Raw genomic sequence first — 27,757 nt, 5'->3', positions numbered from 1 at the left:
TTCTGCCTGGCATGAGGAGTACCCCTGTACCTGGACTCTGCACCATCCAGTATAGTCCAAGCAGCGGTCAGAGCCGCTTCTTTGGGCTGTGGTCACAGTGCCGTCTCCCACCCACTGGACGAAACTTCCAACTGCATTTATGTCCTGTGTCTTCCACCCTCCAGCCCCAACATGGGAGGGGCGCTGAGTCCCCGCCACTTGATGCTTCCTGTTGGAATTTTCATGCCCCGGCAGCTGCACCCCAACCCCGGTCCCTGAAACAAAGCTCTCTTCTTTTGGGACCCAGCTGTGAGAACAATGGCCTTTATTCAAAAAATAATTTTTTATGTAACACAAGAACGGGTCACTGTGACTGCACCTCCCCATCCCCTGAGACGGAGCTGAGAGGTGGCAGGGTCAGAGCCCAGCAAAGTCTCCTTTGTGCTGCTCCAGCCACTGGTCCAGCGTCCTGGCCTTGGGGTTGAGCCTCAAGGTCAGTTCAATGTCACGGTCAGGTTTCAGAGCATAGAAACGGAACATGTTGGCCAGGTCCCGGGCACCAGGGAAGCCATACTTCTCATAGTCCTCCGGGGTCGCCTAGAAACAGAGCGGAGTCCGTTGGGCCTGTCAGCATCTCTGGCACCCTAGCTGTGGGCAACCCAGTCCCAACCCAAGTTCTTTCCAATAAGTTCATCTGAAAACTCTTCTACTAAAAAGGTTAAAGTTCAAAAAACAGTTTTAAGTCAACTTAAATCCTGTTCTTTTTTTTTTTTTTTTTTTTTAATTTTACTTATTTATTTGATAGAGACACACAGAGGGAACACAAGCACGGGGGAGTGGAAGAGAGAGAAGCAGGGGCTGATGCGGGGCTCGATCCAGGGACCCTGGGAACATGACCCGAGCTGAAGGCAGACACCTAACAGCTGAGCCACCCAGGCGCCCCAAATCCTGTTCTTTCAAGGGCTGCCTGGCAGGTTCAGTCAGAGGAGTGTGCGACCCTTGATGTTGGGGTCATGAGTTCAAGCCCCATGTTGAGTGTAGAAATTACTTAAAAAAAAAAAGTCATAAATCCTTTTGAGTTTTTTTGAGATCATGAGATGGAAACTTCTCAGCCCTTTCCAAACCAGATCTCTGCAAACATGACTTTCTTGCTCAAAAACCAAAGCTGTTACCCCTTCCTGACCAAACTGAACCGAAATCCTCCACGGCTGCGTCAGACCCTTCTGTGTTTAAATGTAATGCGTGCCCACTTAGGGCATTAAGGAAGCACTTACATTGATTACTCTGATTACGCTTACATTAATTACTCTGATTACGCTTACATTGATTACTCTGTTCAATCCCAACAACCAGGGAAGGAGATACTATTCATACACCCATTTTATAGATGAGAATACTGAGGCAGAGAGGTCAGGGACTGTGCCCCAAGGTCACATACTGGTGGATGTTAAGGGCTGAGAGCAGGATTTGAGTCTAGGGGGTCTGACCCACCAGAAACACCCTGCCATGGCCTCCCCATCATTGCTCTGCATGAATCTGCAGCTCCCTGGGTGGTTTTTGTCTTTCAATGACTTGGGAGTTTCCCAGATTTGCTTTAGTGTCAGTCTCACTACCATAATGGGAAGGCCAAATAAGAAACAAGGCACCCAAGGGTCTGAACAGGAAAACTGAAGGTCAGCGGGGAGAGAGGGGGCCAGAGGGCTCCTGCCCACCCAGCCAGGTCAGGAGACGGTTGGGGCCCATCTCTCTGGTCTCCTACCCCTTCCCTCCCTCAAGTCACGCCCCAGAGAAGCCCAGCACCCCTGTGTGTTCACGCCTCGCCTTGGACCCTAGTATCCCCTCTTCCTGGAAACCTTCCTCACTACTTGTTCCACTGCCTAAGCCGGAAATATCTCTCAGCAGCCACGCTGGGCACATGACAAATGCTCACAGCGATGAAGTCATCATTTGCCTACAGTGATGGGGCAGCCCCACATACTGCTTCCCGACCACCCATAAAGCCCCCACTGGGGGATCAGAATGACCAGAAGGGGGCTGCCAGAGCCCCCGGTGGGAGCTGGGACGGCACCCATCCTGGGCCCGGGGCCTCGGAAGCCCACCTTGGCATCGCGCACGGCCTTCCCGGTGTGCTTGGAGAGCAGTGCGGCGTATTCTGCGGCTGTGTGCTTGCAGGTACTGAGCCCAATGTTCTGGCCGACGTACTCTTCCGGCTTCTTCAGCAGGCTGAGCACCACAGGACCCAGGTCGGTCACAGAAATGCCATCCATGGGCACATCACCCATGGGCAAGCCTGGGAGAGGAGGGGAGGGAGGAGGAGAGGTGTCCCGCCAGCCCACCGCCAGGACACATGCAGCACAGGTCAGCGGCCCTGGTGTCTGGGGTGTACGAGCAGCAGCAGTGGGGTTCAGTCAGGAAACGGGATGCAATCCGAGCTCTGCCACCGTGGCCCCTATTTACACCCTGAGCCCTGGTCGCTCCATCTAGACCGGGGAGAACGCCAGGCCTGCCCACCCTCTTGGGGCCAAGACAGGAACGGGAAGGAAATGAAGGGGCTACTCCCGAGCCGCCGGCCCCAGTGCACTCTGTGGCCTCTGGAATTCCTGCCGTGGAAAGCCGACTACACTAACAGGAATGCCGGAGTGCCGAGGCCCTGGCCCAGAGCCGCACATGGCAGGTGCTCCCTAAATGGGTGGAATTGGTGGGTGACTTGACCTGCCAAGGTGGTCTGGTGGGTCCTGCCACATTCCTCACCCACGAGAAGGGGCCTCCGCAGCTGTCCATTCAGGTCAGCCAGAGACCTCGTGCACTGAGCTCAGCCAGGGATGGAACATGAGCGGTATCCCTGGCCAGCTCGGCAGACTAAAGGGCGATGCCAGCGAGCCAACACTGGGCCCAGACCGCCTGAACCTGCTGTCCTCGCATGGGGGAGGGGTGGCCGGCTGAGGATGCTGGCCAGCCACAGGACACGAGCAGCCAAAGGCTCTAGGCAACCCATTTACAGACTGAGAAGAAAGTGCTTTCCTACTTTGTGAAACCTACTACTGGTCCTGATCTTCCAAATCCTCTCCTTACTCCTGAAGGAGGAGTAACAGGTGTGCTCGTCTCTGTAACAGACGAAGCATCGCACACTGCCTCCTGGCAGATTTCCTCATCGCCCTTGCAAAAGTCGCACTATTACGCCCATTTCACAGAGCAGGAAGCAGAGGCTCAGTGAAGTTACATGCTTTGTTCAAAGTCATGAGCCTAACATGGGAGAACCCAGGCTCGGACCCAGAACCGTCTGAGGACAAGCCCGTTTTCTACAACACCCACGGCTCCCCTCGGTGAGAGCAGACGCTCGAGGAAAGAGGAAAAGCACTCACTCAGCAAGTAGCTCTTTCCATCAGGGGTTTTCTGGGGCAGGAAGTAGGAGAGGAGATTCTCAAAATAGCAGGACAGCCGTACGCTGGTCATGGGAACTCCGATGTCCCGGAAATATTCCTCCACCTCCCCCTTGCCATCAAAGTGGCCTGCTGCCAGTCTCCCGGCCGTCAGCCTCTTGATGTTCTCCAGGCCGCTGTAGACCACGTAGTGAAGGCCCAGGCGCTTGGCCAGATCAGCCAGCAGCTTCCCCTGGTGAGGAGGAAAGGAGAAACCACAAAGCTGAAGAGGGAGGATGTGTGTCCCCAATCAGAGCCCTGGCTCTCCCACCCCCGGTGCCGCTGTGCCTGATGCTAAGAGGCCGACACCACTTCACCCTTAGGTAAGGCTCCCTCTTCTGGAATGATGTTCACACATGGTGCTGCGCCCTCTCACACGCCACTGTGAGCCTTCTATCTTAGCGTCACTTCTCTAGGTCACCCGGGGGGTTGTACTTCCCAACATGCTCAATGGTGGCCCACCCATGTGCACTGTGACAGGTTGGAGTAGGTCTGCTGCCTGGGAGAGGGCCGCACAGAGCCCTCCCACCTCTGCCTGCAAAGCCGCCATCCTTGAAGGGCCCTAGCAGGCCAATAGGGAGGTGGCACAGCTCAGAGAGGAAGCACACACATTGCTAGGGGGTCACACCGGCTCTGCAACACACTTGCTGTGAGATCCTGGACCAGGGACCTAACCTTCTGGCAGCAGTTACACGGGGATGACCACAGTGCCTGCCAGATAAGGATGCACGGGGCTTGAATGGCCTCTAAAAAGATATGTGTACATCCTAGCCCCCAGAACCTGTGACTGTGACCTTATTTGGGAAACGAGATCTGCAGATATAACTAAGGAACTTGAGATCATCCCAGGTGGGTCCTCAATCTGAAGACAAGGGTCCCTATAAGAGACTGAAGAGGAGACACAGAGAGGAGAAGGTCACATGAAGGCAGAGGCTGGGGGGATGTGGCCACAAGGAGAGCCAGCAGCCACCAGACACTGCAAGAGGGAAGGAGTGGAATTGTCCTAAGAGCCTCCTTCTTTTTTTTTTTTTCTTAATATATTTCTAATTTCTTTTTTTTTTTTTAAGATTTTATTTATTCATTTGACAGACAGAGATCACAAGTAGGCAGAGAGGCAGGCAGAGAGAGAGAGGAGGAAGCAGGCTCCCCACAGAGCAGAGAGCCCAATACAGGGCTTGATCCCAGGACCCTGGGATCATGACCTGAGCCGAAGGCAGAGGCTTTAACCCACTAAGCCACCCAGGCGCCCCTAGAGACTCCTTCTGAAGTCTCCTTAATTGTGGACTTCTGGGCCCCAGACTGGAGAGAGTCAGTTCCTGTTGTTTTAAGCCACTCAGTTTGTAATGACGACCATGGGACATGAACACAGGCTTTCGGGATAATGAGCCAAGATTGCCATCCACCAGAAAAGCTGTCCTCTCCACTCTGTGGGATGCGCTTCCATGTAAGATGTATTCAAAGACAATGTCAAGGCTAAAAACAAGTTTGGAGACCAATGGTCCAGTTCAATCTTCCTTTATCTCAAAAAAAAAAAAAAAAAAGCCCTTTTTTCTAACAAAGCCCAGGGCAGGGAAGGTCCATGTCCAAAGCAGGGCTGTGGCTGGTTGTGGACGATGGAGGGCTGACAGTTGGGGCCTCTCCTCTACCACTACATTCCACAGATCCATGAGTACCTGTGTGTGACAGGCTGTGTGCAGGTGTCCCCACCTTCAGTGGGACAGAATGATGGCCACGTCTCACCTCCTCTGTCTCCTATCCCTCCCCCTGCCACCTGGCCTTAATAACCAACTAACTAGAGAGAATGTGCGTGGAAAACAGAATAAACCAGTACAATACTTCAAAGGGGACACGGGGACGTTCTGGGCTGATGGAGATGTGTTCTGATTAGATTGATAATATGTGAGTATATTTATATTGATTTTATCCAATAGGACAATGAAAATATGTGCATCTTATTATCAGAAAATGATGGGTCAACAGAGTTGGTTTTTAGAAAGTGTGAACAGTTAATGGATGACAAAGCAGATTATCAGTTGCCTGGAGCTGGGGGGCAGGGTTTGGCGGGGGGGACTGGGAGTCACTGCTAATAGGTACGGGTTTCTTTTCAAGGTGATAAGATGTTCTGGAATTAGGTAGTGGTGATGGCTGTACGGCCTTGAGAATAAACACTGAATTATACACTTTGAAGTGGCAAACTCTGGTGCCTCAGTGACATCTAAACAAAAGTCACTGCAAAAGGAAGCAGCAGCTTCCCGCGCTCATTCAAGTCCTGGAGGACTGCATGGAAGAGGAGGGACAAGGCCTGCAGCGGACCGTTGTCACAGGTAGGGTCAGCCCCTCTCTAGCAAGCTGGAGCTGCCTCCCAGGGAGCTCCTTGTCAGATGTGCTGCTCAGCCTCCCCACATCCTCCCACCTGCCCTCACCTGCTTGACCTCCTGCTCCTGGCTGCAGTTTTCCCAGTAGTTGGTCACAATGAAGGCAGCATGGGCCCCAGTCAGGGCCAGCTCCATGCTGGCCACGTCATCCTGGTCTCCCTGTACCACCTCTGCACCCTGCAGCCTCAGCTCCTTTGCTGCCTTCTGCCTAGGGTCCCGCGTCACCGCTCGAACCCTGAATGTCCCATCTTCCAGCAGCGTCCGGGCCACGGAGCCTCCCTGAGCACCTGTGAAGAGTCAGAGGACATGCCTGGGGGTCCTGGAGAGAGGAAGGCCTAGTGGGAACGCTCCACGCCAGCCACACACCCACTTTTCACCTGTGAGCCTCACTGAATGCCTTACGCCATTTAAAAAATAACAGCTTTGAGACAATTCACTCACCTTTGAAGGGGTACATCATTTATATTTATTTTTTAAAGTATTTTGGAAAATCCATATACCAGTGGGCTGATTTTACCCAAAGTAAATACTTACATCGCGCAGCTGAGACTTCTCCCACCGTGCACACATCACGCTTGCCTCGAATTTCATCAGTAAGACTGCTTCAGGTTAAATAAATACAAAAAGGGGCGCCTGGGTGGCTCAGTGGGTTAAAGCCTCTGCCTTCAGCTCAGGTCATGATCTCAGGGTCCTGGGATCGTGCCTTGCATCGGGCTCTCTGCTCCGCAGGGAGCCTGCTCCCCTCCCCGCCACCTGCTTCTCTGCCTACTTGTGATCTCTGTCAAATAAATAAATAAAATCTTTAAAAATAAATAAATACATAGAGCATACAGTGCAGTGGTTGGGTTTGGTTTTGTTTTTTAAAGATTTTATTTATTTATTTGACAGAGATCACAAGTAGGCAGAGAGGCAGGCAGAGAAAGAGGAGGAAGCAGGCTCCCTGCTGAGCAGAGAGTCCGATGCGGGGCTCGATCCCAGGACTCTGGGATCATGACCTGAGCCGAAGGCAGAGGCTTTTAACCCACTGAGTCACCCAGGTGCCCGTTTTTTTTAATACATATATACTCAGAGCATGCAACCATCATCCAGTCAACTTTAGAATATTTCATTCCTCCCACCCCCTGAGAAAACCCATGCCTGTCAGCACTCACTTCCTATCACCCTCCGTCTCAGCCCTGGCAACCACTCACCTACTTTGTCTCTGTCCATCTGCCTGTTCTGGACATTTCACACAAACGGGGTCATTCAATATATAGTCTGCTGTGGCTGGCTTCTCTCACTTAGTATACTGTTTTCAAAGTTCCTCCATGTTTTAGCAGGCATCACACCTTCTATCAAATGTTTAAAATATATTATGGGGCAGCTGGCTGCTTGGGAGGTAGAACACGCAACCTCAGAGTCCACATGAGTTCAAGACCCACGTCGGGAGTAGAGTTTACTTGTACAAAATGAAGACATAAAATGTATTACAGGGGCGCCTGGATGGCTCAGTGGGTTAAAGCCTCTGCCTTCGGCTCAGGTCACGATCCCAGAGTCCTGGGATCGAGCCCCGCATCGGACTCTCTGCTCAGCGGGGAGCCTGCTTCCTCCTCTCTCTCTGCCTACTTGTATGTAATCTCTGCCTATCAAATAAATAAATAAAATTTAAAAAAAAGTATTACAATATTTAGTGCATACATAAAGGGATGTCAATACCCATATACCCATCCTTACCTTAAGAAATACAGTATTACCTTCTTCTTTTGTTTTTTTTTAAAAGACTTAAGAAATACAGTATTACCTTCTTCTTTTGTTTTTTTTTAAAAGGCCACCAGGCTGGCCCAGTCAAAAGAGCATGAGACTCTTGATCTCGGGGTCATGACTTTGAGCCCCACTTTGGGTGTAGAGATTACTTAAAATTAAAAAGTAAACCTTTAAATAAGATTTTAAAATGACTGAGAAAATGACAAAAAGTAAAATCATCAAAAGGAATAAAAAGCATAAATATACATATAAGAAAAGAGGCTGCAGCACTATTTGTAATGGTGGAATTTTTAAAAAATTTCTAATTAAAAAAATTTTTTTTTATTTTTTATTTATTTGACAGAGAGAGAGATCACAAGTAGGCAGAGAGGCAGGCAGAGAGAGAGGAGGAAGCAGGCTCCCCGCTGAGCAGAGAGCCCGATGCGGGACTTGATCCCAGGACCCTGAGATCATGACCTGAGCTGAAGGCAGAGGCTTAACCCACTGAGCCACCCAGGCGCCCCACAATAATAGAAATTTGTAGTCATTTGTCCTTGGATAAAAATCTGGTTAAATAGTCGGGCTCTCTGCTCAGCAGGGAGTCTGCTTCGCCCTCGACCCTTCCCATCTTCTTGTGCTCTCTTTCAAATAAATAAATAAAATCTAAAAAAAAAAAGAATCTGGTTAAATAAGTGATTGATCCATAAAAAAGTGATTAAAAACAATGTGGCAGATCTGTATGTTTGACTGGGACAGCTGAATCCGAACTCTCTTGGAGTGGAAAAGGTAAGTTGCAGAATTACAACGACCCTCACACGGTCCTGGTGGGAATGTAAAACGATGCAGTCGCTTTGAAATCAGTCTGGTGGTTTCTCAAGAGGCTACACACAGGTTACCATGTGATCCAGCAATTCCAGTCTGAGCATGTACCCCCCCCCAAATTAAAAACACGTCTACAGGAAAACTGGTACATTAATCTGCACAGCAGCATTATTCACAATGTCCATCAATGGATGACGGGATCAACACAACATGGTCTATCCATAAAATGGGACATTATACAGCTATAAAAAGGAGTGGGGTACTGACACATGCTACAAAGTGGGTGAACCTTGGGGCGCCTGGGTGGCCCAGTGGGCTAAGTGTCTGACTCTTGATTACAAGGATCTCAAGGTTGCACTGGGCATGGTGCCTGGTTAAGAGTCTGTCTTTCCCTCTCTCTGCTGCTCCTCTTCACCCCAACCCAAACAAACAAACAAATAAACAAACACCCAACGTGAATGAACCTCAAAACCTTGATGCCAAGTGAAAGAAGCCAGACACAAAAGGCCACATCCTGTAGGATTTCATTTACAAGAAATGTCCAGAATGGGCAAATCTACAGAAAGTAGACTAATGGCTGTCAGGGGCTGGAGAAAGGAGAAATGCTAGTGAGTATGAGGTTTCCTCTGGGAGTGACGAAATGTTCTAAAACAGACTGTGGTGATGGCCACAGAGCTCTGTGAATATGAACAAAATGCACAGTTTAAATGGGTGAATTGTGTGGTCTATGCTTTATACCATTTTTTCTTTTTGAAGATTTTATTTATTCGACAGAGACACACAGAGAGAGAGAACACAAGCAGGGGGAGCGGGACAGGGAGAAGCAGGCTTCCGACCAAGCAGGGAGCCGGAAGTGAGCCCCGATCCCAAGACCCTGGGATCATGACCTGAGCCACTCCCCGTGGCTCTGTGCTTTATACCTTAAGTTGTTGTAGTTTTTTTTTTTTAATCTTTTTTTTTCTAAAGACTTTATTTATTTGACAGACGGAGATCACAGAGAAGCAGGCAGAGAGAGAAGAGGAAGCAGGCTCCCTGCTGAGCAGAGAGCCCAATGCGGGGTTCGATCCCAGAACTCTGGGATCATGACCTGAGCCGAAGGCAGAGGCTTTAACCCACTGAGCCACCCAGGCACCCCAGTTTTTGTAGGTTTTTAAAAACATACACAGGAGAAACATATATAGGAAAAACATATACAGGAAAAACATACAGGAAAGAAAAAAAAAAGATCTTTGTGTGTCAAGATACTCTAGACACTTGATGACCGTGATGGATGGGGTTGCCAGGACTGAGGTGGGAGGGAGATTTAGTTTCCATACTCTCTGCACGTGCCACGGACTCAAAAATGTTAAAGTAATTTTTTAAAAAATATTTTATTTATTTTACAAGAAGGCAGAGAGGCAGGCAGAGAGAGAGGGAGGAGGAAGCAGGCTACCTGCTGAGCAGAGAGCCTGATGCGGGACTCGATCCCAAGACCCTGAGATCATGACCTGAGCTGAAGGCAGAGGCTTTAACCCACTGAGCCACCCAGGCGCCCCAAGTAATTAATTTTTTAAAAACGTTAAAGGGCGGGGGCGCCTGGGTGGCTCAGTCCGCTAAGCGTTTGCCTTCAGCTCAGGTCACGATCGGTTCCTGGGATCGAGCCCCACATGGGGCTCCCTGCTCAGCGTGAGCTGCTCTCACTCTCCCTCTGCTGCTCCCCCTGCGTGTGCTCTTTCTCTGTGTCAAATAAATAAATAAATAAATAAAATATTTAAAATTAAAATAAAACGTGAAAGGGAATGTGCGCCCAGGTCCTGCCCCCGCCAGGTCAGGGGTCCGAGATGCAAGACCCTCCTCCCTCCAGGCCCCAGCCACCCACCCTGGGGACCTCTGCCAGGCCTGGCGAGGTTCTGCCCGCGCTCGCTCACCTGTGGCTCCAAACACCACCACCAGCTTCTTGTCCCCCATGCGAGCGGGAAGTGCGGCCTCAGAGGCCTGGGGGCCCGGCGACGCGTGGGGTCGCCGATGGGGGCACGGGTCCCTCCTGGGACGATCCCGCGCGTGCACCGCGTGGGCGCAACCAGCGCCAGACACCCAGACCCCCACTTCCCACCAGGTGGCCCCCGGCCCCTGCAACCTTCACGCCGCAGCCGGAGCGGGAAACCGCAGAGCTAGAACAAAACGCCCGGGACCTTGCGGCCGAGTCCACCGCCGGAGGGGTGGGTGGGAAGTACCGGTAGAACCTGCGAGAAGACCGACCCCGCCCGCAGCTCCACCGACGCCGTGGCAAAGACCCCCCACCTTCCAGGCGGTCCAGTGAGAAGGTACCCCAGGCCACGCCGCTTCGGGACTCCCAGCGTCCGGATCCTGACTCCGCGCAGAAATGACCCGCTACACCCCCTCGGCGGGGACAGATGGTTCCTCCCGGCTCGCGTGGGCAGCGGCGTGTGTCCGCGCAGCGCAGACCCCTCTGCTGCGGGAAACCCTATTTGCGGAGCTCCGGGCTCTCCAAATTGCACGTACCGAGCCTCTTGGCGGGAGGCGGGCGGTGAGGCCCGTGGAAGCAAAAAACAAAAAAACAGAAACAAAACACGCGGCTCAATCTCGCATGAACATCTGAACTTGCAGATATGGGGTGTCGATAGCATTTAGGACTCGTAACCCTAAGGCTCTGAGTTCTTGCAAGCCTGACTCATCTCTGAGGTTGCTACTAGTTGCACGAATTTGAGTTATTTTTAGCAGAAAGAGTGGGATTTCTTTGTATTCAACTAAAACTCAAAAATGTCCGTGTCGGGGCGTCTGGGTGGCTCAGTGGGTTGAAGCCTCTGCCTTCAGCTCAGGTCATGATCCCAGGGTCCTGGGGTCAAGCCCCACATCTGGCTCTCAGCTCAGCAGGGAGCCTGCTTCCCCCTCTCTCTCTGCCTGCTTCTCTGCCTACTTGTGATCTCTCTCTGTCAAATAAATAAATAAAATCTTTTAAAAAAAAATGTCCGTGTCACTCCTCTCCTGAAAACTTTTTACTGGGTAAGATTTTTTTTTCTTTCACTCACTCATTCATTTCAAAATGTGTATTGACCCATCCAGGCATGCTAGCTTCCTAACTGCAGGCACATCTCTGTGTTCACTGCTGAATTTCCAGCACTTAGGAGAGCACCTGGCACGTAGGCACTCAATAAATACTTGCTGATGGACTGGTTGTCTAAACATGTAGACACTGGAGTTTTGGGAAAATCCTACTAACTGGTGCTGTTTTCCCAAATCTAGTGGTGGAAATAACTTACAGAGTAAAATGTATTTTATTTATGTAAAATACTGGTCTTTGTTATAAAATGCATGTGTTTAATACATGTTATGTTTACTCGTGTTTGTATTTATAAATGAAGATTTCATATATGTGTTCATCTTGCATAAATCTTTTGCAGTCTCCTCCACGCCCTGTTATGTTATGCCTCTGTGCTGAGACTGTAAAGTTTGTCTGGGTAGAGCTCACCCCGTTAGATAGGACTAATCCTTACTCATTCCTTAAGAATTACCTCCGGGAAGCCCTCTCTGACCCCTAAGCTAGGCTAACTACTCCTGTTCTATTCCCATCTCTCTCCCTCTGCTGAAATTGTCTACCATAGTAGAGAGCTTCTTTTTCTTCTTCTTTTTTTTTAAAGATTTTATTTATCTATTTGACAGACAGAGATCACAAGTAGGCAGAGCAGCAGGCAGAGAAAGAGGGGGAAGCAGGCTCCCCGCTGAGCAGAGATCCCAATGTGGGGCTCCATCCCAGGGCCCTAAGATCATGACCCAAGCCAAAGGCAGAGGCTTAACCCACTGAGCCACCCAGGCGCCCCAGTAGAGATCTTCTTGAGAGCTGACCTATGTCATGTTTGTCTCTGTATCTCTTCCTCCTGGCACCGTATCCAGCACTTACTACCTACCAAATGGAACCCAAGTGCTTGTTACTGTGATAAAAGATGAGGTTTTTCTTCAATCACATAAGGATAAAGCACAAAACCTGATGTTCCAAGGTCTCTGATTTAAAGGAAGTAAGTCCAAAGAAGAAGGCATGTAGCAGGACCAGCTGCAGAATTTGCAAGGCCTGGTGTAAAATGAAAATGCAAGGCTCCTTGTTCAAAAACTATGAAGAATTTCAAGAAAGCAAGAGCAGAGCATTAAACCAAGTGTGGAGACCTTCTCAGAGCAGGACCCTGTGCAAATGCTGGGGTTACAACCCCAGAAGCCAGCCCTGGTGCCCAGGCTTAATTGAGAAGCATCCCGGCCATGATGGGGCACAAGGAACTCCACTGCCTTTTGGCCTTGCTGAAACTACAGCTTGGAAATCAGTGCAGGCAATGAGTGGCAGAGAATGGCATCTGCTCCCCTGGGCTTCTGGTCAGTGGTGCTGGTGCCAGTGGTCTGGCTGGAAGTGGGTAGGTGTTGTAAACAGCCTGGGCAAAGGTCTTACCTTTTGATGCCCCACCCAGTCCACGGCACAGTGGTTCCCTGAGGCCTGAGCAGAAAGATTTGTCTACTGACTGGTGTGCTCAGCTGTGACTCTGCACTTCCTGTGGGACTTTATCTGACGAAGACTTTCTGCAAAGCTCTTGCCAATTTACCAAGCCCAGTGACATGTGCTAGCAATGATAATGGGGGGGAGGGTGTCCTTCTCTATGCTCCTCTGATGTGTCAGAGAAGCCCCACATTATCTCGTTTGAATTTTATTTATGTAATCTCTAAGCCCAATGTGAGGCTCAAACTCAGGAGTCAGGCACCCCCCGCCATACATTATCTCATCTGAACCCTCAGAGCAACCCACCTTCAATCACTGCCCCTGGATTTAATTCAGTTTTATTGTATGTGTTTAGGGCAGGGGCAGTACGATGTGTATTTCCAATTATTACTTTTTTAAAAAATTCATTTTTTTAAATTTGGTTTTGACAGCCAAGTAATGTGTAATGCATTTATGCATCTCATAAAATATTTAAATGGTAGAGATGAAGCACAAGTAACCTTCAACCTCCCTCTGACATTCTAGTGTATAAACCTTCTTGGCGTTTGCATGCATTTTGATAACCAAACATGAACATGTGGAGAGAACATTTTGTAGTTAAAAAAAATAAAAGGGATCATACTGAAATTATTTTCCCCCAAATTTTATTGTGAAAATTTGTATATTTTTAGAAAATTTGAGATAACTATACAGTGAATCCTCATACTTACCACCTAGATTCCACAGTTCTTAACATTTTGCTATATTTATACCTATTACCTGTCAACTACCTTATTTTTTTTTATAGGTTTCAACTAAATTGCAGACATCAGTGCCTTCACCCTTAAACACTTTACATACACAATAGAGTTCAGTATTTTTTAGGTTAAACTTATACACTGTCAGATGTATTTTTGTGTTTTCCTACATCTTGATTTTCCCTTCTGCTTAACATCCTCTCTAAGGTGGTGTCTGCCCTTCCTTTTTTAACGGAAGCACAGTTCCGTTGAATAGATGTGTCCCTGTCAATCCCCACCCCATCCTTCTTTAATGGACGTTTAGGTTGTTTCAAGATTTTCACCCAAAGGTCAGACGTATCCCCTTAAGTGTAGCAATGGCCTTCCTTGCTTATGCCTCTTTGGATTCTTACACGCGTTTTTCTACCATAGCTACCGAGAAGTGGAATTGAGCAAAGAGAAGGCCCATTCTTAATTCTAAAAGATCTCGTTAAATTGTCCCCTCTTCCCCTCAAACTCCCACGAGCATCGCACGTTCCGCACACCTTTGTCAACCCCGGACAGTACCGGTCATTTAATCTGCACACAACTCTAAGGGTAAGGAAGTGACGGGAAGCCAATGCGGCTGAGCAGGTGGAGCCCAGCGCAAGAGGAGCCTGGACAGGCGGTGGCACCAGGCACAGAGAACGCGTAGCCAGGAGGCACCCTCATTAGCACTCGTTCTTGTTAACGAGCGCGCTCCCCAGGGGCTCCGGGCCTCGCCGGAGGCGCCCAGCGCCCGCCGCAGGGGCGTGTCCTCCATAGGCCCCGCCCTCGCTGCGTGCGCACGTCGGACCGCCCTCGCGCAGCCCACTTGGCTGCGGCGGCCGCGGCACTTCAGGGAGTCGGTGGCGGACGCTTGAGCGCGGCGGCTGACGGACGGCCGAGCGGACAGGAGGCCGGTGAGTGGGCCGCGCCTTCCGCGGCCCTTCTCTGGGCTCCTCGGCGAGTCCGTCCGGCCGGGGTCTTTGGGAGCTGGGCCGGGCGGGCGGCGGCACGCTGGGGCCCTGGCGCCGGCCTGAGGGAAACCCGGCGGGCCGGGGCTGGGGGCGGCCGGAAACGGGATGAGCGGGGAGGGGGCCGAGCTGAAGATACCCGCTTCCTACGCGCCGCTTCGGCGGGCCCGCGAGGCCAGAGCAGCGGGTCCGCGTTGGGCCCCCTTGGGCCCAGCGCCTCGCGGAGTCACGAGTGCGCGGGGCGAGGTGACCCCGGGGGCGCCGCGTGCCGTCTTGGCGTTCCTGGCGCGGGGTTGCAGCCTCCCGCCGCGGTGGGCCCGCCGGGACCCCCGCCTGCCCCCAGCGCTCCTGAGGTAGGTGCCCCGCGTGGCGGCTGTTGCAGGCTCTGCGCTTCCTCCTGAGTCACCTCACTCGGAAGGGCGCTTTGAGTCACTGTCATGACTTCATGAGTGACCCGTGGCCGCCGGGGCGCAGATCGGTCGGGAGGGACCGACGCCCCAGGGCTGCCGGTTAGTCCGGGAGTGGAGTTTACCAGTCACGGCGTCGGCGCGCTGCTGTAGGTGTATTAACTGCCCGGGGTTGCCAGGAGCGCCTTGCACAGTCCTTGCACGAGGCCTGCCTGTGTCATGCGATTTAGGTGGATTCTGATGAACCGCTTGTTGTGGCCTGTGGCAGTTCGTGTTCGTGGTTCTCTGAACCAGACGAGGCGGCATGTGTATTGGGGGTGGGGTGGGGTGGGAAACACCGTATGATGCTCTGCCGTTGGCTGTCAGCCCCTTCCAAAAGCTTGTGAGTTGATAGCTTTTTCCACTTATTCAATGGAATTAATGATGAGACGCGGGTTAAATGACTTCACCTCCATCCCACAATGGAGAAGACACCACAGATGGCTTTGATCCTAGTCATCTGCCTACAGAACCCATGATGTTTCCTAAACAGCGTGGTAGAGATTGGAAGTGGATTATGTCGTTTAAACTCTCTTCCCTCTCCCGGTAAACTGTCTTCCAAGTAGAAAGAAACAGGAGTTTGGTGGTTTTGTGTATTTGAATTTATGGTTTGACGTTGGCTAGTGTGTTCTGCTTAAAATTTTAACTGCCATATTTTAAAATTTCAGTTTTTGTTTTTGCATGGAGTGAGTTAAGGAATACACTTCAGTAATATGTGCTTTATTCTTTAGTTTTTTTCTTTTCTCTTTCCTTCCTTCCTTCTTTCCTTTTTTTTTTTTTTCCAAGAAAAATCACAAGCTTACCAGAAGTTCGCAGCTTGGGCATTTACAAGTTTACTTGGTGGAATTGGAAAAACTTTTAAATACAGCACCTAAGCCAAAACACTGGGAATTAAGGCCTTGCAAACACTCACTGAGGAACCCCATCTAACTGGGGATGTGGGGAGGAAAATGTATGGTTCTCTTTATTGTCTGATTTGATTTGCTTTTTTCTTCTGCTTGGGCCGATGTGGTGAGATTCTGTGAGTCACTAGAGTCAGGAGTATGAGCTGCTCTAGAAATGGCAATGCCAAATGAGAAGATGAATTATAGAAAGTATTCATTGCCTTTTAGCTCACCCCTTACTGAGTTTGTTGAAATGCAAAATTGGACAGCTGGGGCCTTTGAGCTACCTTGATTTTTTTTTGGTTTTCTTTTAATAGCTGACTCTCTTTATAGGACAATTGAACTCTGCATTGGTATTGCATCAAAAAGTAGAATTTCATTCCTTCAGGAGAAAGATATTTTTGAAAACTGGAATTGTGGGTTCATGTGGGTGGCTTATTCAGTTAAGTGTCTACCTTCAGTTCAGGTCATGATCCTGGGGTCCTGAGATTGAACCTCATGTCCAGCTCCCTGCTCAGCTAAGCTCTGCTTCTCCTGGCCAGCACCGCCCCCCCCACTCTCTCGATAAAACTTTAATAAAATTTGGAATTGTGTATTTATTGTACAGTTGAGAATTCAGCTTGTTAACTTCTTGGTGAAAAAAAAGAAAAATTTGAACTGTAAGTTACCTCCTGGTATGTTCTTGGCCACAGTTAACTGAAAAGTTATAAATAGACATTTAATGCAATCTTTTTTTCTTATAGTAATCAGTGAGAGAATTAAGAGCTCTGGATTACATATCTTTTTTTTTTTTTTTAACACAGTGAGGGTTATGTGCTTTTTAACTAAATTTATTATGTCTGTTAGGTTTGTGCAAAAACAGGATGAAAGGTCTTTTGTTGTAATTTGAATGATTTCTCAGGATATTTTTGCAGTACTGAGAAGCAGTGCCATTACTGATTAATTCTTGGGAGGAAAGGGGGGCGGGACAGAAGAGAGACAGAAAAGAGTAGAAGGAGGGGGAATCTTTAATTGGAACAGTTACTGTAACTGCTTATAAGGAGGTCTTTCCTTTTCTTTTTTTAAATACTGGAAGATGCTTTACTCTGGTGACCATGCAGGTGCTCTGCAATATTGTTCACTAGTATGGTTTACTTTTCTACACTGACTCCAGTTAGTTACCGTAAGATATTGTCTCCCATTGTATTACACATTTTAAAGCCAACTAATGAAGACAGCTGCACCCCTCAGAAATTTCAGTTTTAAATTTCTAATAAATTTGACACGCAGTACTGAAGTACAGCAGCCCATAACTGATGGTCTCATTTAGCAACATTACATACATTTATGAATACACAGTTACCTTTATATATATTGCAAGAAATCTTTTCTGAATGACCATTGTCTTTTCATTTAAGAATAACACTGGTAGGGGCACCTGGGTGGCTTAGTGGGTTGAGGCCTCTGCCTTCAGCTCAGGTCATGATCCCAGGGTCCTGGGATCAAGCCCCGTATTGGGCTCTCTGCTCAGTGGGGAGCCTGCTTCCCTTCCTCTCTCTCTCTGCCTGCCTCTCTGCCTACTTGTATTCTGTCTGTCAAATAAATAAAAATGTTAAAAAAAAAAAAAAAGAATAACACTGGTTACTGGAGCTCACTACAGATTATTTATTTATTTATTTATTTATATTTTTTAAAAGATTTTATTATTTATTTGACAGACAGAGATCACAAATAGGCAAAGAGGCAGGCAGGGGCAGGGAGGAAGCACTTTCCCCGCTAATGCACTGCTTGATCCCAGGACCCTGAGATCCTGACCTGAGCCCAAGGCAGGCTTAACCCACTGAGCCACCCAGGTGCCCCTCACTACGGATAATTTAAAGGTATATAGCTATTGTAAAAGAAATCCATTTACAAACAGCCCACCCACAAGAACTACATCTTAATTGCAATCATGGCAGACTGAAATGGAGCTGGAAACTCTTTCTGGGTTGTCATATCAACAAATTTATATTCAGACCTCACAAGGCAATATTCTGAACTCTTCTTTAATTTTTAAAAAAAATTTTTTTAAGATTTGACTTATTTATTTGACAGAGAGGGGAAGATTACAAGTAGGCAGAGAGGCAGGCAGAGAGAGGGGAAAGCAGGCTCCCTGCTGAGCAGAGAGCCTGATGATGTTGCGATGATGATGATGATGATGATGATGATGATGATGTGGAGCTCAATCCCAGGACCCTGGGATCATGACCTGAGTGGAAGGCAGAGGCTTAACCCATTGAGTCACCCAGGCGCCCCTGAACTCTTAAGTAGGCATTTCAAAGCAGCAATTGAATTCATAAGTCTCTTATGTGAACAGGTTTTTTCTATTGCTTTGATATAGTTTTCAAAGGCTTTTTTTTTTTTTTTAAAGATTTTATTTATTTATTTTAGAGAGCGACAGTGAGAGAGAGCATGAGCAAGGAGAAGGTCCGAGGGAGAAGCAGACTTCCCTTGGAGCTGGGAGCCCGATGCGGGACTCGATCCCGGAACTCCAGGATCATGACCTGAGCCGAAGGCAGTCGTCCAACCAACTGAGCCACCCAGGCGTCCCATAGTTTTCAAAGGCTTTTTAGCAAACATGCATTTTTCTCTGTGTAATAGATTTTTTTAAAGATTTCATTTATTTATTTGACAGAGACAGCGAGAGAGAACACAAGCCGGATTCTTGTGGGAGGAGGAGAAGCAGGCTTCTAACCAAGCAGGGAGCCAGATGCAGGGCTTGATCCCAGGATCCTAGGATCATGACCTGAGCCAAAGGCAGACGCTTAACGACTGAGCCACCCAGGCGCCCCTTGACTGACTTTTTGTTTGTACTTCAAAGTGATTGAATTGTTGGGGCGCATGACTGGCTCAGTTGGTAAAGCTGCAACTCTTGATCTTGGGAGCTCATGAGTTCCAGGCCCATGTTGGACATAGAGTTTACTTAAAAAAAAGTGAATTGTTAGGTATAAGATTAAGCTGGTTAGTCAATTTGTAACCATTTTGTTTCACTCACAGCTATTCAACATTAGACAGTTTCATTTTACTTGTCTGTGTCTGTATCTAAATACATACTCATTTATATTAGAGTGAAAAATAAATGGTTTCTTCCAAAAAAGGAAGTTGTAATGGTATATTTTTGAGATGAGAAAAACATTTAAGCCCTTTGAGCTCAGTTTCTGTATCTAAAAAATGGGGTTAATACTTATGAGGTTAAGATTAGCACCTTAAAAGACCTTCAGTGCCTTGAATGTTGTTTATAGATTTAAGACGGGTTTTCAAACTTTCCTGTTTGGGTAAGTTCGGGATTGGGCCAAGGAATAAGGTTTCCCATGTGATTCTTGTTTAGGGCCCCCTGTCTAAAGCACAGGCTAGAACAAAGTGGGAGTGGCCTGGCAAGAGGGTAGAGAAGTGAGTGAGTAGGGTACATGAGGAAGTGGATGGCAGAAGAGGAAAGAAAGGGGTAATTGTTGCATGGCAGTGACTGCTGTCAGCTTGTACGCCAGAGGCCAAGCAAGTAGATGGTCTCTTCTTTCTGCTTAGGGGCAAAAATTAATTTTTGTCACACGAATAGAGTTGTTTCTTTCCCAGGAGTATCATAGGCCTAATTATTGCCATAGTTCTCAGTAACTTTAAAAAGGCTTTGGTGAAGAATGACATAACAGAGACAGGTGTCTCCCACCCTGCCTGTCTGACTTTTTACTAAATACTCCCAGCTTCCTGCCTTTCTCCCTATGCTATCGCTTAGTCTCAGAAGAGTCGAGTTTCACTATTTCGTTTTGTGTTCAACATCGCAATTACCTGAGGGCTGTGGGAAAGCACTAAATAAATAGCATAAATAAATAAATTAAACGATCTGCCATCATGCTTTTAGCTGACCTAGTTGATTGGCCTTCCTCATCAGTTGCTATGATGGTCATACTTTTTATGCCAACACTGGGACCCATAGTCTGAGCATACAGTGTACTCAAGGAATTGATGAGACAGGATATTTGATTTGAATCAGAACTGTCCTGGAAAATGTGGAACATAAGGTCAATCTTTAGCACTGTTGCCTGTACTGTACAATCAATATTTATACTGTTGTACACCTTGTTGTGTTATCTTTTTTCTCTCTGTTTTTTTTAATACCTCTCTTTTTTTTTTTTAAGATTTTATTTATTTATTTGACAGACAGAGATCACAAGTAGGCAGAGAGGCAGGCAGAGAGAGAGAGAGAGAGGAAGGAAGGGAAGCAGGCTCCCCGCCGAGCAGAGAGCCTGATGCGGGGCTCGATCCCAGGACCCTGGGATCACGACCTGAGCTGAAGGCAGAGGCTTCAACCCACTGAGCCACCCAGGTGCCCGATTTTTTAATTTTTTAAGTTACCTCTGTACACAGTGTGGGACTCAAACTTACAGCCCAGAGGGGTGCCTGAGTAGCTCAGTTGGTCAAGCATCTGCCTTTAGCTCAGGTTATGATCCCGGCCGGGGTCCTGGGATTGAGTCCAGCATCAGGCTCCTTGCACAGTGGGGAGCCTGCTACTCCCTCTGTATGCTCTGCCTGCTGCTTCTCCTGCTTGTGCACGCATGTACTCTGTCTCTCTGACAAAGAAAATCTTTAGGAAAAAAAAAAGAACCCGAGATCAAGGGTTACATGCTCCACTGACTGAGTCATCCAGGTACCCCCTAGAAAATCTAAAACACTCCATTCCTTTACCACACACTTTTTTTCTTTTTTTTGGACAGCTTCAGCAAAATTTCCAAGGGTGTGTATTCAGTGTCGTATTTGTCTTGCTCTTTGTGTTTGCAAAATCCGACTAGAGGACCCAAGAGGAGAAAAGTGGAGTGACTAGTGCTGTAGATTATTCTTTCTTGCCTTTGCGTTTGGCTTTTCTAGGGCACGTTGTCCAGTTTTAAAGTTATCGTTCAAGTGCAAATGCCTAAAGGTAGAAGGGCAAAGAGGTAGTGATGTTTGCCTGTTGGGCAGCTTGTATTTCCTCTTTGGTGTGTAGAGTCTTGGCCCTGAGGGGGTGTGTAAAACAACAACAAACCCAGCACAGTCCTTGTTCACATGGAGTTGGCTGTCACCTGGGGGAAACTCGAAATAGTAAAATCGCTTTTTTTTTTTTTTTAAATTTTTAAGATTATTTATTTATTTAAGAGAGAGAGATCACAAGTAGGCAGAGAGAGAGGGGAAAGCAGGCTCCCTGCTGAGCAGAGAGCCCGATGCGGGGCTCGATCCCAAGACCCTGAGATCATGACCTGAGCCGAAGGCAGCGGCTTAACCCACTGAGCCACCCAGGTGCCCCATAAAATTGCTTTGTTTATGATTGTCGTTCTGACACAGTATTTTAGGAGGTCAGGAAGGTGGAGAGCTGAGAAACAGAAAAGACTGAAGAACTTGAACTGAACCCATTGGAGTTAGGTGAAAGTACAATAAGAGAAAAGAAGCAGCCAAAGAAATGGGGAAGCCCTCTTTAATCAGTACTCAGGATCTCACTGAAAACATACTATGATGAAAATGTCTTTCATAAAGAGACTGCTGGAATGGGGATTCTTAACCTGAATTCTGGGTCTGTGGGTTAACTTTAGGGGCCCGTGGTTACTCTGGAATGTCATTCACAACATTTTTTATATGTAATTGTCCCGGAGAGAGAGTCTACAGCTGTCATCTGATTCTGAAAGGGATTTGCTAACAAAAAGGGTTAATGATTATTTTATTCTGGCAAATACCCTTCCTACCTATCTTCAGAAGTGCATGTCTCTGAATTTCTGTTTTCAGATGAGGAAGTATTTGGATGGAAGATTAGAGACGGAATCCATAGCATTGCTTTGTAAACAAACAGCTTTTCACCAAACACTGTCATGGGACATGCATGAGAGTTCATGCAAAGGACTGTGCCTTCCCACGAAAGTGGTGGTCTAATTCGGTTTCCAGGAACAGGGTGGCTAACGCACCCTCCCTTACTAGTGTGGTTGAGGCTCCAGGTCTGCCCTCAGGGACCTCACAGTCAAGTGCAGTGGATACAGAATTAGAGCTAAGAAAGAGTGTTGCGGATAGGGTGAACTGAGGATGCAGAAACCACAGGCTTTTTGGAAGGTCAGGATGTTTTCAAGAAGCTGATGGACTATTGGAAACAAGGTGTGAAAGAGTATAGGGAGCCCTGGCTCACCAGCCAAAAAGCTCTGGGCAGGTCCAGGAACAGTGGCTAATCCAGGACCAATTCTTTCTGTTGCTTGGACGCACTAGCCTAAGACACTGTCCTAGAACCACTGTCGCTTAGCATGTGCAGCAGCAAATGGAAGCCATCTGTTTTGGAGCAAATAACTTAGCTTCCCTAGACTGCAGCCACCAAACTAGGCTGAGCTCAGAGTTCCTGAGGATGCTGGAGGAACTGAGCTCCTGAGTATCTTGCCTGGCTTTGTTTTCCGTTTATTTTTAAAAATTAAGTAAGCTTTACACACATCATGAGTCTTGAACTCAAGACCCTGTAAATCAAAAGTCACATGCTCTACTGACCGAGCCAGCCCTTTGCCCTCTGCCACCGCTTTAACTGTGGATGCTGCACTCATTGTATTTGCTTTATGTATTGGCCCTTTTTGTAGGGTTTGGTTTAGAGAAAGGATTGAGGGGCGCCTGGGTGTCTCATTTGTTTGAGTGTCTGGCTTTTGGTTTCAGCTCTGGTCATGATCTCAGGGTTGTGGGACTGAGCCCCGCATGGAGCTCTGTGCTCAGCGCAGAGTCTGCTTGGGATTCTCTCCCTCCCTCCCTCTCTGCCCCCCTCTCTCCTGCTCATGATCTCCCTCTCTTTCTCTCCCAAATAAATAAATAAAAATAAAATCTTTTTTAAAGGGGGGGTGGTGATGCGGCGCCTGGTTGGCTCCGTGGGTTGAGCCTCTGCCTTCAGCTTGGATCGTGATCTCAGGGTCCTGGGATCGAGCCCCACATTGGGCTCTGCTTAGCGAGAAGCCTGCCTCCCCTCCACCCCGTCTGTCTTCTCTGTCTACTTGTGATCTCTGTCAAATAAATCTTTAAAAAGGGGGGGGGGAATGAAAAAAGAATAAAAAGCAAAAAAGGGGGGGTGGAGATACCTCACAGAGCCCTGAACCACACGGTCCACTGCCTTTCTTGGCCTATAAGTTGTTGAATATTTGCTGTACCCATCTTGTCTACCTTCTTTTTTCCAAAAGTTATTCATTCATTATTGCCTAATCATGTCCTTAGGCAGCAGTAGATGTTCTGGGCTATTTGAATTTTTTCTTGATAATAATTAATGGAGACAATGATGTTTGACCAGTTCTTGGGAACTTTTGGGAATTATAGGCACCCACTTCATGTATCTTTAATTCATGTAGTTTCCATGAGGGCTACCTCATGGAAAAGGAAATTACTCAGTTTTACAGTGGCAAACTGTTGTTTCTTTGTTTTAAGTTGTGATTACTGTAGCATTTTTTACTTTTCCCCCTTGCAATAATGATAACTTTATTCCTTGGTGTATTTCCTCCAAAATGTGTGTAGAGAGAGGATGTGGGCTTGTTAGGAGGTTCTACAGCTGTTGCATTCTTTGGGTTGACCCCTTCCCTAGAGTAACAAACATGAAAATGTTGCTGTGTATCCCTTCTGTCTAGAGCCAGCTGGAGGAATAAGGGATTTTTACAGTGGGAGACATCAGGAAGTGTCAGGTGATTGTGCTTGCCTGGGGTGGAGGAGTGTTGGCAAGCATTTACCTTGACTGTTAAAATTTTGCCAATCCATTTCTTTTTTTTTTTTTTAAAGGTTTTATTTATTCATTTGACAGAGATCACAAGTAGGCAGAGAAGCAGGCAGAGAGAGGAGGAAGCAGGCTCCCTGCTGAGCAGAGAGCCTGATGTGAGGCTCGATCCCAGGACCCTGAGATCATGACCTGAGCCGAAGGCGGAGGCTTTAACCCACTGAGCCACCCAGGCGGCCCTGCCAATCCATTTCTTTCTTTTTTTTTTAATTTATTTTTTTGCCAGTCCGTTTCTTTAAAAAGAAAGGGGCATTGGGGTGGGGGGAAGATGCCATAAGGCAGGTTCTGCTTCCAGTCAGGCTTTCACAGTCCTTAAAATCTGAAAGGTGTGTTCTCAGTATTTCTTTCTGTGGCATGTAAGAAAGCCATTTTAAAACCAATGCAATGCAGCATGTCTCCTTCAAATATGAAACTGTTAGTTGAGCATAAAGCATCCCATTCTTGGTTCTCCGACCTGGCCAATCTCCTCCCTCACCCCATCAGTAGAAATGTATGCAGTAAAAATGCTTACTCACTAGCCAGTCATTTTTCTTATTTCTGGGATTCTTTTCCTTTTCCTTTTCCTTTTTTTTTTTTTTTTTTTTTTAAATAAAAAGTAGGCTCCACACCCAGTGTGGGGCTTAAACTCACGCCCCTGAGATCAAGAGTCACATGTTCTACCAACTGAGCCAGCCAGGCACCCCTTTGGGATTCCTTTTTAACTATCTTATTTGTCATCTGGTCTTTGAGAATACCTTGATTGATTCTGAGAATACCCCAAATTCTGGAAATCATTCATTGACTCAGCAAACCCTGATTGGGTGCCCTGTATTGGGCAGTAGGAGAAAAAGATAAATGAACAGTAATCTGGAATGTAAATAAATACTATAATGGGATACAAGTATATCCCAAGTATATTGTATAATGGGATACAAGTGCTATAATAGATCATAAAAGGCTCTCTTAGGTAACTCTTAACATCAGGCCTCCAAGATCATCAAGCTCCTTGTTTTCTATACCTTATTTTTAGAAGTAGCAATACTGCATTTTGAAGGAAGAATGTCAAGGAATAGGGGAGCAGCTCTGGCTGAAACAGTTGGGGGAAGCTCACAGCCTTTCCTGCTCTTCCTCATGTTAAATACCATCCTCCCTGCAGCTTACTGAGAAATGCCTCTCATTTTATTTATTTATTTTTAAATGTTATGTATCTGAGAGAGCACAGAAGGGGGGGAGGGGCACAGGTAGAAGGAGAAGCAGGCTCCCTGCTGAGCAGGGAGCCCCATGTGGGGCTCCATCCTGGGACACCTGGATCATGACCTGAGCTGAAGGCAGCTTAACCTACTGAGCCACCCAGGCGCCCACCTCTTGTTTTATAAATGAGGATGTTGGAGTTCCAGAAAGTCCTGTAATACAGCTAGCCAGTGCATGTCGGGTAATAGAACTTGGTTCTCTTGATTCTTAGCCTGCTTTCAGTCATGCACCAGACTGATAGAGGATCATTAGATTTCTTCCAGCATTTTGTTCCATTACACAAAGAAGTCAGTACTGTCAGGGGCTTCATTTCTACCTGGCTTCATTACTGAACTTGAAGCTTTAAAGGTTTTGCCTTCTAGTGATCCCAATACAAATCAGTCCTATTCCCAGGAAAGTACTGTGATTCCTTTCATTGTCATCTGTAGACAGTGCCAGGTTGCCCCATCTAGTAGTAGCCTTTCCTATTTTCTGGTGTAAATTCAGTTTCCCCAGAAATTTCTGGAAATGATATTTGATAAAGGTGTTGCAGTGTGAAGCACAGTGCCAAAATCTCATCTTGTCTCTGTAAACTGATGAAGGGATGAGAAGAATATTAGATGGATGTCCTTTCTTGAATCATCTTAGTGCTGCTGCTGAGTTTCAGGCAGGGTTTCTCAACCAAATGCTATTGACATTTTGGGCTGGATAATGATTTGTGGTGGCGGGTGTGTGAGTGCATGCATGCATGTGTGTGCATACGTGCACTTGTGTTTGTGCTTTCTGTGCATTGCAGGGTGTTAAGCAGTGTCCCTGGCCTCTACCTGCTAGATACCGGTCGAATGGCCTACATCCCAGTTGTGACAACCAAACACGTCTTCAGACATTGCCAGATAACCCATGGGGACGGGCGTATGCCAGAATGGTCCCCAGCTGACCACCATTGGGTTGGGGATTGAGTGTCATGAGATAAAAATGCAAATCAGATTTATCACAGAGTCAAGTAAGTTTTTCAGTTACCTAAACCTTTATTTATAGTGATCAGCTATTCTAAAGAAACAAAACAACGTGCCCTGTCCTCCATCCCGACTCTCCATAGCGTGAAGGGAACCTTCATCCAGCTCACGTTCAGAGTGTCCCTGAAAAAGTTTGAACTTCTGTGATCATCTTTTAGATCCTTTTCAAAATTTATTGTGCTAGAAATTCCAAGATTTTTCTGTTCCTTTCTTGGTACCTAGTGTTATCAGAATGAAAACAGAGGTTCTTCACGGTGAGCCTTGTGTGACCCCAGTACAGATTTGATGTTGCCTGTAAGGGTTTTCACTGAGACGGGTATTTCCATTTCTTGTCTTAAAGTATATAGGGGGTTGCCTGGCTGGCTCAGTCAGTTAAGCATCTGCCGTCAACTCAGGTCAAGTGATCCCAGAGTCCTGGTTAGTGGGGAGCCTGCCTCTCCCTCCGCTTGCTACTCCCCCTGCTTGTGTGCCTGCTTGCTCTCCCTCTCTGACAAAATAAATAAATAAAATCTGGAGAAAAAAAAAAAGTGGGGTATGAGAACACTTGTTAACTTTAAACTTTAAGGGACATTTTCTTCAGTTAACATTATACAACATGTTGCCGTTCTAGAAGTAATTTATCTCATTAAATTCTCATATCTACCTTACAGAGTTACTACTGTCCTTACAGGTGAAGAAACTGAGATTCTGACAAGTAGCCAGTCCAAGGCCACCCAGCTGGTGTGTGACAGAACCAGGCTTTGTTCTCAGTTGTACCTGACTAGAACCTGGGCTTCACCACTTCCCTGCTCTTCTTTTTAGCCTGTGTGGCCTTGGCTGAGGTCAGTTCAAGTAGCATTTGTTGGGTACCTGCTACAGGGCATCTCTAAAGGTCATGCGGGGATCCCTTCCCACGCCTCCTCCTTTGTCACTTCAGCATGTCAGCATTGTGTTGTACAGAAAGGACTTGGATGCATATGCTTGCTGTTAGACTGCTCTGTGCCCCTGACCCCTATACCAGTGGTGGTAGGGTTCCCTGGGAAAGCTGAACTCCTTACTCTGAGAAAGTCCCCACAGCTGCTGTTGCTGGTCCCCTGCTGCCATAGACAAAGCTTTTGTAGGATGGAGCCAGCTTCTTGGAGTTACCGGTTCTGAGTTGGGTTTGTTTCCTTGACCCCACTCCACTTACCCTCCCCACCCCTTCCTTCCCTCCACACCCCCATCAGAATCTAGGCAGCCCCTCCCTCCACCCATCACTGTGAAAAAGCCTGGGAATAATACCTAACCCTGTAGGCCTGTGTGAACATGTTAAGACCCTTTACAGGTCCAAAGTGAGATATAGGAAGCACTTTGTTAGAATGACCAATACCTTGGCCTGTGGATCCTAATCTTACATGAAGTTTATGTTGACATACTTCCTATCAGTTGCACTACTGTTCCCAAGTTAGACATGTATTTTTAGTAGAGAAGATGGGAATATATATATATATATATATATATATATATATATATTTTTTTTTTTTTTTTTTTTTAGATTTTATTTATTTATTTGACAGAGATCACAATCAGGCAGAGAGGCAGGCAGAGAGAGTGGGGGAAGCAGGCTTACCGCTGAGCAGAGAGCCCGATGCAGGGCTCGATCCCAGGACCCTGAGATCACGACCTGAGCCGAAGGCGGAGGCTTAACCCACTGAGCCACCCAGGCGCCCCTGTATACATACATTTTTAAGATGCGTTCATTTACGAGGCGAGGGAGGGGCAGAGGGAGAGAATCTCCAAGCGGACTCCTCGCTGAGGGCAGAGGCCAGCATGGGGCTCCATCCTACGACCCATGAGGTCACAGCCTGAGCTGAAACCAAGAGTTGAATGCTTAACTGACTGAGCCACCCAGGCACCCCAGGACTGAGAGTTTAGACACTCGGCACATGTAGAACATGCTTTTAGATTCTTGAAACCAGATCTTCTATT

The 27,757-nt window shown here is 47.5% G+C and overlaps 2 protein-coding genes across 4 annotated transcripts in view; one reads left to right on the top strand and one right to left on the bottom strand.

Annotated features, from left to right (window-relative positions):
* Positions 1-287: 287 nt before the first annotated feature.
* Positions 288-10,382, bottom strand: NMRAL1 (NmrA like redox sensor 1). 3 transcript variants are annotated; one of them, XM_032843761.1, is made up of 6 exons: positions 10,225-10,313; positions 6,964-7,104; positions 5,822-6,060; positions 3,342-3,591; positions 2,079-2,269; positions 288-576 (listed from the first exon to the last, which is right to left on the bottom strand). In XM_032843761.1, the coding sequence occupies exons 2-6, from the start codon at positions 6,980-6,982 to the stop codon at positions 397-399; spliced, it is 879 nt and encodes a 292-aa protein (XP_032699652.1). In that variant the 5' UTR covers positions 6,983-7,104; positions 10,225-10,313; the 3' UTR covers positions 288-396. The 3 variants fall into 3 exon arrangements, with proteins under 3 accessions (XP_032699652.1, XP_032699650.1, XP_032699651.1); XM_032843759.1 differs by lacking the exon at positions 6,964-7,104 and having other exon boundaries at positions 10,225-10,382; XM_032843760.1 differs by lacking the exon at positions 10,225-10,313 and having other exon boundaries at positions 6,964-7,202.
* A 4,001-nt stretch (positions 10,383-14,383) lies between these two features.
* HMOX2 (heme oxygenase 2) overlaps positions 14,384-27,757 on the top strand; it is a 29,074-nt gene continuing 15,700 nt past the window's right edge. Inside the window, exon 1 of the mRNA XM_032843758.1 lies at positions 14,384-14,451. The gene's annotated coding sequence lies outside the window, so the exon portion shown is untranslated. The remainder of the gene's footprint in view (positions 14,452-27,757) is intronic.

This window comes from Lontra canadensis, unplaced genomic scaffold, assembly GCF_010015895.1.
Source record: "Lontra canadensis isolate GAN:19392208 unplaced genomic scaffold, GSC_riverotter_1.0 scaffold143, whole genome shotgun sequence".
Lineage (NCBI taxonomy): Eukaryota > Metazoa > Chordata > Mammalia > Carnivora > Mustelidae > Lontra > Lontra canadensis.
This window is presented reverse-complemented; position numbering and strand designations above follow the sequence as displayed.

Bases quoted from the DNA above. Each gene is read 5' to 3' on its own strand.
- NMRAL1 (XM_032843759.1), bottom strand. From the start codon at position 10,264: ATGGGGGACAAGAAGCTGGTGGTGGTGTTTGGAGCCACAG. The intron at 2,270-3,341 runs GTGAGTGCTTTT...CTCCTCTCCCAG, and splicing joins TGGAAAGAGCTACTTGCTGA to GCTTGCCCATGGGTGATGTG. The intron at 577-2,078 runs GTGGGCTTCCGA...CTCTGTTTCTAG, and splicing joins AGGCCGTGCGCGATGCCAAG to GCGACCCCGGAGGACTATGA.